The following is a 12,426-nucleotide window of genomic DNA, read 5'->3' as shown; positions in this document are numbered from 1 at the left end:
ATCACTCTCTTACACTCTCTTTATTGTGACGTACTAACGGTATCGTTTGGTGGCTTCCTGCAATTTGCATATGATTTTTGAAGATGTGTGTAGTCATATTACGGGTGATATATGTATTTTAGCGTTCTATTTCCTCGTGACTCTGAATTATCCTTAATTTATGGACATGAGTATGCATAAGAATTTAATGGGACTGTGATGCAATAAGAGTTGACCCCTTTATAATAGTTCATGTAAAATGAAAAGAACATTTGTCATGTTATTAAAATACCACTGGTGTAATGTATGTCAGAATATAATCCTTACAATTTCTTCTTTGATGAAATAATTGATATAAATCATGTATATGTGATTTATTTAATTGAAATTAAAGAAATCAAATTTCTTGGCGAACCAACTAATTGAACATTGCAGCTAATAAAAGAAAAGGTTAAAGGAATCTTAAAAATTATTATGAAGGGGTTTTCAAAAGTCTCCTTCAATCATTACACTATCATTTATTTTAAAATTTTTCCAAATTTTCTTTTGTACTTAAAACGTAGCGTCACTTAAATATTGAATTGCCTTGTCTGGTATTTTGGCATTTCAGGTATACTTCTAGAAAAATTGTGACAACTTCAGATCTTTAATCATGATTGTTTCGAAAAAAGCCATAAAGAAAAGAATTTAAAGAATTTTTAGAAGCTAATCATCCCTATATTCAGACTATTAAAATCGTACAGTTTTCAAAAATGATAATAAAATAAAGTACAAGTTACTTCTCATGCAATAAAAGTGTTTAATTTAAAAATTAAACTAAATATTTGAAAAAATTGAAATTCAAAATTAAAGAAAAATTAATCCTAAATTTCTTCCGAGAGACAAAATATTTTATGGTTTTTGCAATCATAACTTCATCTTTAATAAATTCCATGTTTTATTCTATAGCGGACATGAATTCTCTTCGATTTACAATAAATTATAGTATTATTAAATACCAAACATTTAAAGCATTTTTATAAGTTAAATCTATATTTTTAGATTAAATCCTGGCATCTATTATGAAAGGAGAAAAGAAAAATAATAAAATCCAAAACAAAACACATAATCATAAAAATTGTTTATTGGTACATATTTTAATCATGAAAGAAATAGATCATCGAATATCTATTTAGACCATATTTTACAATGTTTTTGATTAAGAATTCAGTTAAAATATTTAAATGTTACTGGCTTATTGAAAATCCTCTGTTATGAGAGCAGAAACGTCTAATTTATTTATTAACAGATCAAGGCACTCCGTAGAGCATTTAAAACAAGGCAGGGTATCCCAATGCGCCTCCATAGCCATAACCAAGATTTCCATAAGCCCCGTATGGAAGTCCATATCCATCGTATCTAAGCCCGTATCCATTTAATCCATAGCCGTAGATGGGATATCCGGCACCCGATGCATAATTTCTATATTGAATATTTCCTCCAGCATCAACGGAACCGTAGCTTCCCACTACACCTCCAACACCGTTTCCGGCTTCTTGCTTGTACTGGTGGCTGAAAGGATCCCTGACGGCATATCCGTAATCATAAGGTTGGGCAGGAAGGAAAGACTGAAAATAAATAATCATTAATATAAGAACAACCTCATCCGACGTAAAATAGTTTTATCACTGACGAATACATAAATAATATTATTTTTGCGATATGAATTTCATTCAACATAGTTAATCTTACTTGATTTGTGTAAGAAAAAATTTCTACAAAGTGAAAAAGCCAAATATATATATATATATATATATATATATATATATATATATATATATATATATATATATATATATATATATATATATATATATATATATATATATACATATATATATATATATATATATATATATATATATATATATATATATATATATATATATATATATATATATATATATATATATATATATATATATATATACAGATAAAACATTATTATTCGGAATACAGGAACAACATGTTTCGATATAAATTCTTGTCACCTTTGTTAGTCAACTTGTTAATCAATTACATTTTTAAAGATAATTTAGCTACACCAGCTTACACTAATTTCGTTACAAGACTCATCTCATTATTGTGTAGTTAATAGCATAAATTGATATAAAAGTTCAAAAAAAATGTAATAAACGTTGCAAAAGATTTTATTGTTTTATTTGAATTTTATTTAACCAAAAAATGTACAGAATATTTTCTGTGAAATGAAATCAATAATTTTTTCCTCACTATTTTTGATATTGTGCAATTTTTGTCCCGTATATGTATAATGAATTGTCTTATTTTGAGATCAAATTTTTTCTAAGTAAAAATTGTGGAACAAGTCTTGAATAAGAAGGAATCAATATAAAGGTTTCAATATTATAAACCTTTAAAAAAAACTCATATTAAGGCTTAAGTGATTATTACAGTTTGCTTTATTTTCTAGTCACTGCAGTGTTAATGTAGTATCGTTGTACTTGACTCTATGAAAAACCAGTTTATTATATGAAAAACAAAATTCTTACATAAAAAACCCCCCCATCGAACCAGTATGCAGATCTTTCAAAATGTGGATTTTTTTTTTTTTACTGATGTGTTTGATATTAAAGTTGGAGGCAAGAAAAAGCTACAAAATCGGGCAGGACACGCTTTAGGACAAAAATTCAGACAGTTAAGATAAATAGGTGGTACCTATGTTTATTAGAATGTACATAATGTTAGGAAAGATAGAGATACTCACTCCTTGTGCTAGAGACAAAGCAATGCAAGCGAAGACGACAAGTCGAAACATCTAAAAACATAAAATAATTAAGTGAGAAATATTTTATTCTGATAAAATGTGTCGAACAATAATTTGAATTACTTATTAATCTCATAATTTAAAAAAATATGAAAAATTTAAAAAAATTCCATGTTAATTTTTTTTTATGAATTTAAGCGTTTTTATTTTATTAAAATGTAGAATTTTTTAGTTTTGAAGCATCTTACAAATGGCTTTTAATAAGAAATCAGCCACTCATTACTGATTTGTAATTTTATGTTCCTGTAAACGACTGCATGATCATTAAAGCAAAGAAAGAGAGTATAATTATAGGACAAAGTAAACAATTACAATAGAAAAATTCAGATTTTCAACAGATTTGTAATTTTTCAGAAAAATATCGAATATAGTTCCTTTGATTAAAAACTGACTAATTAATATTATCATATTATATTTAAAGGTATTTTGAAGTAGAAATTTACAGTAAACAAGATTCTATTTTAGTATTTCTGTTAATAGCATTTTCAAGAGCTTAGACAAAAATAATCCGTAAATTAGCCAGTAAGAAACCGTCTAAATATATTCAATAAAAATTCCAGAGGTTTTTTTTCTCATAATTTTACCTATATTTGAGAATGTATTACTCCTTTAAGTATTTTAAGATTATAGAATACTTTAAGACATTTTAATTTAAAGATTGAAGGGCATTATAGAACTTTTTTTTTGAATTACACATAATGAATTTCATTTATCTAATAGCTATTTAATTATTTGAGTCATAGAATTAATAGGAAAAATTAAATAAAGGCTTTTTTTGCTGAAAATAGAAGGTTTAAAACCAAGAGATACCTTAAAAGCTGGAGATGAAATTTCTGATATTTACATTACACTATCTTTTTTCCATGCTTTTATATAAGAAAGTTGAAATAAATAAGGCATTGCAAATCTGAGAAACACTAAAAATTGCATTTAAAGAAACGACCAGTAAGAAAATTGTGAATCTCTACAATTAGAGATTAAGAAACCTTCTAAATATACATTGAAAAAATCTTCAGGCTTTTTTCTTCTCAAAATTTTACTCTTAGTTTAAAATGTAATACGCTTTATCGCACAATATGAATATAAAATATTTTAGGACATTTAAATTTTAAGATTCGAGTGCATTATAGTTCTAACTACACATAATAAAAAAAATTATCTAATTGTTAGATTTTAATTTATCTAATTTAATTAGATTTTTAATTTTTTTAGTTATACAATAAATAGAAAATAAATATATAAATGTTTTTATTGCGGACTATTTTTAGCGAAGAGATATATAAAATACTGGAGATGAAATTTCCGATCTTTATTATACTGTCTTCGTGCATGTTTTGTGCATGAGAAATTAAAGAAAAATAAGATATTGTGAAAACGAGAAACACTAAAATTGCCTTTTAAGAAAATGTCGGGAAGAAAATTGTAAATGGTTATTCAATATTGCATTTTTGCTGGGAATTATAATTTTTTCTTCAAATACCGCTTTAGAAATACTGAACACTGAAATCTATCTGTTTTTTTAATGGTTGTTTGAAAAGAATGAGGTATTTGTGGGTTAAAAAATAATCAAAGTTCCTACTTCTTCTCTATCAGAAAAATTAGAAAAAGTCAAATCACTCACCTTGAATTAGTTTATGGTGTTTTTCAGCTGATGCGAGCTTTCAAACTGAAGCTTCGTGCTTTTATTGTGCTTTTTTATACTCATAAGTGTCACTCGGGTGTTGAAAAACATTTTTATGAAATCAAATATTCAAATATCAAAAATTTAAATTTGTAATCACGATATCAGATATAAATCAAAGAAAAATGTTTATTATAGATTTAAAAAAAATGGCAGTTTGAACAAGCGAAAAAAAATGAATAAATTAGGTGTTTAATATACAAAATAATGCAATTTAAAAGTTATTGCGATTAGATATGTGATCTATATCTCTTTTGATATTTGAAATGATCGATCTTACAAATAGATTCGAATAACATTCATGATTGAGATTACGTAGCAACGCGGTTCAAAAATCAACTGAATAATTTATAAATAAATCATTCACTAAATTTTTTTCTAAATCCTTTTTTAAATTTCAAATTTTTTAAATTTGTTTTTTTTAATAAAATGCAATTTATTGTGAAGTCCTACATTTTCAAGAAATGCGTACAGAGAAAAATATTAACAAATTTGCTATTAAGATTAAATCGATATTTAAAGAAATTTAGCAATAGATTTGATAAATTTCAACAACTCTTTCTCAAAGTTAGTTATCACGAAAAAAAAGCTTTTAAATTTCGATATTATGAAAGAATTTCTTAGATATGTTTATTCCAGATTTTCCAAAAAATTCTGACGAAAAATGAAGTTTCTTATAGGGAAGCTTTAAGTGATACAATTCTCTTAAAGCATTAATCTTATTCAGCTGCTAGTATGTTAAATTATACCTATTCTGAAGGAATCGAAAGGAAACATAAAATTAGATTTCTTGCATTTTAATATAATGAAAAAATTTTTCTCACTATTAAGTGAGAAACATTTGATCATCCGAAACTTCACAAAATACTATTACATTTCTAAAGATAGAATTTTAAATTTATTTTTGCAAACTTATTTATTTGTGAGAGTATAATATTTTTCTCTTCTTAGAGATTTATAGATATATTATCTTTTGCAATTAATTCCCTCGTTGGGGCTAATTAAGGGTAAACTTCGCACACACTAAAAGGTATAATTGCTCATATTTTCCATTTTTAAGTTCTGTATATGATATTCAATTGTTCATTATCCACTTTTAACATTAATTGGATTTTTAACAATAATAACTGCTAGATTTTGAAACTAATTTTTTTTATGCAATTCACTTTTAATGGCTTTCTTTGCGAATAATGCTTAAACTTCAAATTCCTATTGATATATAACAAGAATTGTGTAAAAACCTTTAACTAACGAACAGAAGAACTTTTAAAAGCTACAATTTTCGAATCGCGATGAGTATTCTAGAAAGAGAGAGAGAGAGAGAGAGAGAGAGAGAGAGAGAGAGAGAGAGAGAGAGAGAGAAAAAAGAAATTATTTTCGGGATTGACTCACTTTAGCTCTCGTTCTTCTTGCTTTTATATTACCATAATAACAGGGCATCGAATAATCGAGAAGGATAATTGTATCTCGTCTCTTAATAGAGATAGTTTTAACTAGTATATGAGATTGACACTTGCATTTTTTAGATTATTTATCTTTGCTGACAAACTCGATTAATTCGTCGTCAAAATCGAGAATTTTTGACCTGACATCCATTGAGTATCCACTTAGCATCTTTCCTTGTTTGAGATTAATTGTCCTGGACAACAATATTTAAATTTTATAATTATATCTAATTATCAGGCCAAAATATAGGAGTTTTGACTTGACATCCATTCAGTATCCACTGAGCATAAATTCTTATTCCCTTGTTTCAGATTAATTGTCCTGGGAAACAATATTTCTATTTTCTAATTATATAAATAAAGTAAAGTATTTCAATGCTTCTTTATCAAGGATAATTTATCTTTGTTTTATTTTGAATCCCGTTTTGATGTTTTTCAGTGAGAATTTCGGCTGTTGACATGGGAAAAAACTTATTTTACATTTCCTATAGAAGTGTACCTGGTGCCCACGATATGATTTTCTTTCACAACGCATTAGTCATATAATTAATAGTTATTATATGGAAGCTGAACTTTTCAAAGCGATTTCTTCAGACTGAAATATACTTTAAAGTGCTCTTATACATCTCCAAGTACCCCAACAATGCCAAATCATCAGTCAAAACTCGAGATGGTTGACAAGGTTAACAAAACTGTGTATTGGATTGCGGGATAAACTGCTCTGCTTGCTTATTTAGCAAGCCACATTGGCGAAAAACTTAAGTGGAACACTAAATTACGTTTGAATAATTATTTAATAATACTTGACTTAATGTAAGTTTATATTTCGAATTTAAAAGTAATTTGAAATTCTTCGATCTTTTGAATTTGTATTAAAAATATTCACATTAGTTTGCATTAAAACTTTTGCTTTTATAATTCTAAAATGATCGAAAAAAAAATTAATGTCGAAGAATCACTTTCATTTTCTAGTTTCTTCATCAATAGGTTGGACATGAAGCCCATTCACATTAACATATGAATGCAGTACAAGTCCAATCTATATCTTTCAATTTAGATTATATCCTCTAACAAACCAGATAGAGAAGAACAACTTGTCTTCAAAGTCAATCTTCTCACATTTAAAGATCGTGTGGTGAAAGCTTATAAGCCAGTTAACAGCTACGATACCCGAGCAATTTCTTTTGTATCGTGGTCATGTTACTGGGCTGTGAACCACAAGGTCCCAGGTTCTATCCTCGCGCATAACAAACCGCTAAAATCGAAACACTTAGTAGATGCCCCAAATTTAGTATAAACATACTTTGAGAATTAACATTTCCATCTTGAGGCGAATATATGAAATTTTTATTAGAATTTCAGTTATTTAAAAGAGAATATTTTATTCTTTCCTGCAATTTTGTTATTACCATACATAATACTGATTTCAAAAAATTCAAGATTAAATTGAAGGTGTTTTTATACGATGCATTTTTATGCCAACATTTATTGTAAAATATTTTTTGCGTGATATTTATTAAAAGATTTCATTTTTACAATAAAATTTGATTCGTTTTCTCTTTCACTTCGAATACTTAATGACGTGTGTTCTCAATCCTCTCAAGTCAGATAAACTAATTGCATAACATAAGACGTAGAACTATCAAATTTAGTATAAATATACTTTTGAGAATGAAAATATCCATCTTGAGCTATATTCGCTATTATATGAAATTTTTATTAGAATTAATCAAAAATTAAATGAGAATTTGTTATATTTCCATATAATACGAAATGACTAAACACAAAACTGATGTTAACGCAATTGAAGATTAAAATGAAAATGTTTTTTAAATGATACCTTTTTAATTGCAATGCAAAGTTCAAAAGCATATTTATTTTAAAATATGCTTTTGGTGATTTTTATTAAAATATTTCATTTTTTCATTACATTACATTATGTATGCTTTTCCATTGTTGAAAGCTAACGATGAGAGATTCTGTCTACTCTCTATGTAGTTTATACAAATTGAAGTTACATTAGTGATAAAGACAATGTCACTAATAAAAGTAAAAATATTAACAGTAAAAGCATTGAATATGACCATTACCCAAATACTTAAGATTTTAATGGGACTTGTGATGCAATAAGATTCGATTCCTTTGTAATAGTTTAGGCGAAATGAAAAGAATAATGTAATATTATTAAAAAAAATGTGTAATATCCGTCAGAATATGATTCTTAAAATTCTTTGAAGGAATGATGAATATCAAATTATGTAAAAGAGATTTACTTAAATGAAATTAAGGAAATCAAAATTCCTGGCAAACAAACTAGTCACCAATAGTGACTAATAAACGATATAAAGGTTATAATAAAAAATAATAAAAGATAATAAAGGTTAAAAGAAATTAAAAAAATTATTATGAAGTGACTTATCTCAAAAGTTATTATGACTTATCTCAAAAGTCTATTATTAAATCTTATTATTTTTTAAATCTTTGTTAATATTATTAAATCTTGAATATTTTTAAATCGTTCTAAATGCTCTTTTGTAATTAAAACTTGACTTGAGTTAAATATTGAATTTATTTATCCTTTTTTCTGGCATTTCACGAGTCCTTCTAATGTAATTGTGGCAAATTAATATAGTTACTGATGATTGTTTCAATAATGCAGTAAAAATAAGAATTTCGATAATTTTTAGAAATTTATCTTCTGTAAACTTATAATCAGAGAATCATCACCAAAAATGTTAGTTAAGTAAAGTTAAAGTTAGTTCTCCCACCATAAAAATGTCAAATTAAAAATTAAATTAAAAAATTGAAAAAATTAAATTCAACAATTGAAGAAAAATTAAAATAGTAACAAAAATTCAACCCAAAAATTTGTCAGAGAGACAAATTCATACATGGTTTCTGCAATCTTTATTTCATCTATAATAAATGCTTTAAAGTTGGTATAAATGTTGTTCTGTTAAAAAAACAAACAAACTACAAGTATTAAAAGCCAAACAATTAAAGCAGTGTTTATAAGGTAATAATACACTTTTAGAGTAAGTATTGAAAACTTTTATGAAAGAGTAAACGTAAAATAATAAATCCAAAACAAAATACATATGCATTGAGATTGTTTATTGGTACATATTTTATTTATGCAAGAAAAATTTTCATAAAATATATGAATTTCTATTTAACCAACAGGTTACAGTATTTTTTAATTAAGAACATAAGAGAAAAAATATTATAATGTTACTGGCTTATTAATATAATTGATTATTAGAGAAGCATTCTCAAATTTAATAATAATTGGATCAACTCCACTCCATAGCAGAGATGGTCGTAACTTAAATCAAGGTGGGGTGTCCCAATACGCCTCCATAACCATAGCCAAGATTTCCATAAGCCCCATATGGAAGTCCATATCCATCGTATCTGAGCCCGTATCCATTTAATCCATAGCCGTAGATGGGATATCCGGCACCCGATGCATAATTCCTATATTGGAAGTTTCCTCTAGCATCAACGGTACCGTAGCTTCCCACTACACCTCCAACGCCGTTTCCGGCTTCTTGTTTGTGCTGGTGGCTGAAGAGATTATTGACGGCATATCCGTAATCATAAGGTTGTGCAGGAAGAAAAGACTGAAAATAAAGATTAATTTAATATTGGGAAAGCATCTTTTAATTTAAATTATGGTAGGCATTAACTAACATAATAATTATATTATTTTTATGATGTTAATCTGAAAAATGTAGCTATGAAATTTATTCAATTAGAATAAAATGAAAAAAAATGAATTTCTAAAAAAGTGGAAAAAAATCATATAGAAATTGCGAAATAAAACTACATATAGATATTATTTGGGATCAAGACACAAGAACAACGTGTTTCGATGAATATATTTGTTGCCTTATTTTAGTCAATTTGTTACACCATTATATTTTTAGTGATAATTTAGTTAAATCATCCTGTATTAATTCAGTTATCCAAATGATTTCATTATCTTTTAGATAACAGTATATTATCTAAACAATAATGAAACGGTAACTCTTTAGTTTAAGTTAAAGTTATTTAAGTTAAAAAACGGTAATAATGCAAACAAAACACATTATCGTTTTATCTTAACTTGGTATATAAAAACGAATCTAAGAAAGAAAATGGACTGATTATTTCGTAACGAAGGAAATAAGCTTTTTATTCCTTAATAATTTAGGATAATGTGTTAAGGAATTTTGGTAGGGATGTGCATATTTTATTTTGTCATTTTTTGATAAAGTTATTCTAAGTAAAAATGAAAGAAGCTAAAGGCGATAAATTATGAGTCAGTAAAAAACTACATAAAACATAAAAATGCAAAACCCATAATATGACATGAGTGAGAATATTTTATTTCACTTGTTGGTCTATGCAATTGAAATATTTTATATCTGACATTTTAAATATAAATATTTATACTTTTTACTCTCAGAAAAATAAAGATTTTATATTATGATGGAAATAAGAAAAATCTTTGAAACTCATTGGCACAAAAGTTCAGACAGTGAAGTTAAAGGAATGGTACATATGTTTATCAGATTGTCCAAATTTTTAGAAAAGAGATACTCACTCCTTGTACTAGACACAAAGCAATGCAAGCGAAGACGGCAAGACGAAACATCTAAAAACATGAAAAGATTAAATGTGAAACATTTTATATCCGACTAAATACATAGAACAAATGTTTAATTTGTCTAATAATTGAAGAAAAGTATAAAAATTAACAACAAATGCAAAGGTAAAAATCTGACAGAAATAGATTTCAATATTAAAATAAAAGCTGAACTGGAAAAAAGATGTTAAAAAAATTAGAATGCTTTATTTCATCAAAATCTAAAATTTTTTATTCTTAGTTTCGGAGCGGCTTATAAATGCCTTTTAATTACAAATGTATCACTTTTTACCGATTTGTAATTTTAGGTGCCTGAAACATATTGCATGAGCATTGAAGTAAAGAGAATAAAATTTTAGGGCCATATAAATAAATAGAATTAAAAAAAATTCCCATTTCCAACAAATCTGCAATTTTTCAAAGAAAGTGTAGAATATAGCATCTTTTATTAAAAACTGATTCATTAATATTATCACATTATATTTAAAAGCATTTTGCAGTAGAAATTTACAGTAAACAAAATTCTAATTTAGTATTTCTGTTAATAGCATATATAAGAGCTTAGACAAAAATAATCCGTAAATTATTCAGTAAGAAACCATCAAAATATATTCAATAAACAGGTTCCACGGGTTTTTTTTCTCATAATTTAACCTATATTTGAGAAGGTAATACACCTTTAATATTCCTTTAAGTACTGTAAAAATATAGAATACTTTAAGACATTTTAATTTTAAGTGCATTATGGAACATTTTTTTGAAATACATAATGAATTTCATTTATCTGATAGCTATTTAATTATTTAAATCATAGAATTAATAGAAAAAATAATTAATTAAAGGCTTTTTTCAGGAATATAGAAGATTTCAAACGAAGACATAACTAAAAAGTTGGTGATGAATTTTCTATTTATAATGCACTATCTTTTTTGCATGCTCTTATATAAGAAAGTCGAAATAAATAAGGCATTTCAAACCTGAGAAACTCTAAAAATTGCATTTTAAGAAACGACTAGTAAGAAAATTGTAATTTTTATCCAATATTGCAATTTTATTAAGAACTATAAATTTCTGTTTTTCAAACATAACATTGGGATACCGAAACTGCATTCCATTAGATTTTTAATGAAAGCTGTATGAAAAGAACTCCATCTGTTTTTAACAATTGTTGTTTGAAACGAATTAAGTATTTTTAGATTAAAAAAATAATCGAAATTACACCACTAAAAATTATATTTTAAAAATAATCAGAAAGAAAATTGTAAATTTTTATCCAGGATCGTCATTTACCAGGAACTATAAATTTCTGTTTCTCAAATATCTTTGAAAATGCCGAATTTGAAAATGATAAGGCATTTTTTTGTTAAAAATTCATAGAAACTCGTACTTCTTCATTATCAGAGAAATTAGAAAAAAAAATAATAAATCACTCACCTTTAATTAATTTATGGTGTTTTGCAGCTGAAGCGAGCTTTCAAACTGAAGCTTCACGCTTTGAGCTTGTCTTTTTATACTCATAAGTGTCACTGAGGCGTTGAAAAGTATTTTGACGCAATCAAATATCTAAATATTAGAAATTTAAATTCGTAATCATGATGTCAGAAATGAGTTGAAGACAGATGTTTATTACAGATTAAAATAATTTGCACTTGAAATAAAAAATGATTAAATTTGACAGAAAAGTGTGTTTTGCATACAAGATAATACAATTTAAAAGTTAAGATATTTTATTTATATCTCTTTTGACATCTGAAAGCATCGATATTAGAAACAGATACAAAGTATGTCATGAATAACGTTGTATAACAACGCTGTTTAAACTCAAATACAAAATTTGTATATACATTATGCACTAAACGTTTTTCTA

The 12,426-nt window shown here is 26.2% G+C and overlaps 2 protein-coding genes across 2 annotated transcripts; both read right to left on the bottom strand.

Annotated features, from left to right (window-relative positions):
* Positions 1-1,165: 1,165 nt before the first annotated feature.
* Positions 1,166-4,461, bottom strand: LOC129983627 (shematrin-like protein 2). The gene is made up of 3 exons (XM_056093163.1): positions 4,425-4,461; positions 2,744-2,794; positions 1,166-1,586 (listed from the first exon to the last, which is right to left on the bottom strand). The coding sequence occupies exons 2-3, from the start codon at positions 2,792-2,794 to the stop codon at positions 1,290-1,292; spliced, it is 348 nt and encodes a 115-aa protein (XP_055949138.1). The 5' UTR covers positions 4,425-4,461; the 3' UTR covers positions 1,166-1,289.
* A 4,794-nt stretch (positions 4,462-9,255) lies between these two features.
* On the bottom strand, positions 9,256-12,030 carry LOC129984893 (glycine-rich protein-like). Its single transcript, XM_056094848.1, has 3 exons — positions 11,994-12,030; positions 10,518-10,568; positions 9,256-9,552 (listed from the first exon to the last, which is right to left on the bottom strand). Exons 2-3 carry the CDS (start codon positions 10,566-10,568, stop codon positions 9,256-9,258), a joined length of 348 nt encoding a protein of 115 aa, XP_055950823.1. The 5' UTR covers positions 11,994-12,030.
* Between the last annotated feature and the right edge of the window lie 396 nt (positions 12,031-12,426).

The sequence above is a fragment of the Argiope bruennichi genome, chromosome 9, assembly GCF_947563725.1.
Source record: "Argiope bruennichi chromosome 9, qqArgBrue1.1, whole genome shotgun sequence".
In the NCBI taxonomy this organism is placed as follows: domain Eukaryota; kingdom Metazoa; phylum Arthropoda; class Arachnida; order Araneae; family Araneidae; genus Argiope; species Argiope bruennichi.
Note: the sequence above shows the minus strand (reverse complement) of the source record. Positions and strands in the feature narration are given on the sequence as shown.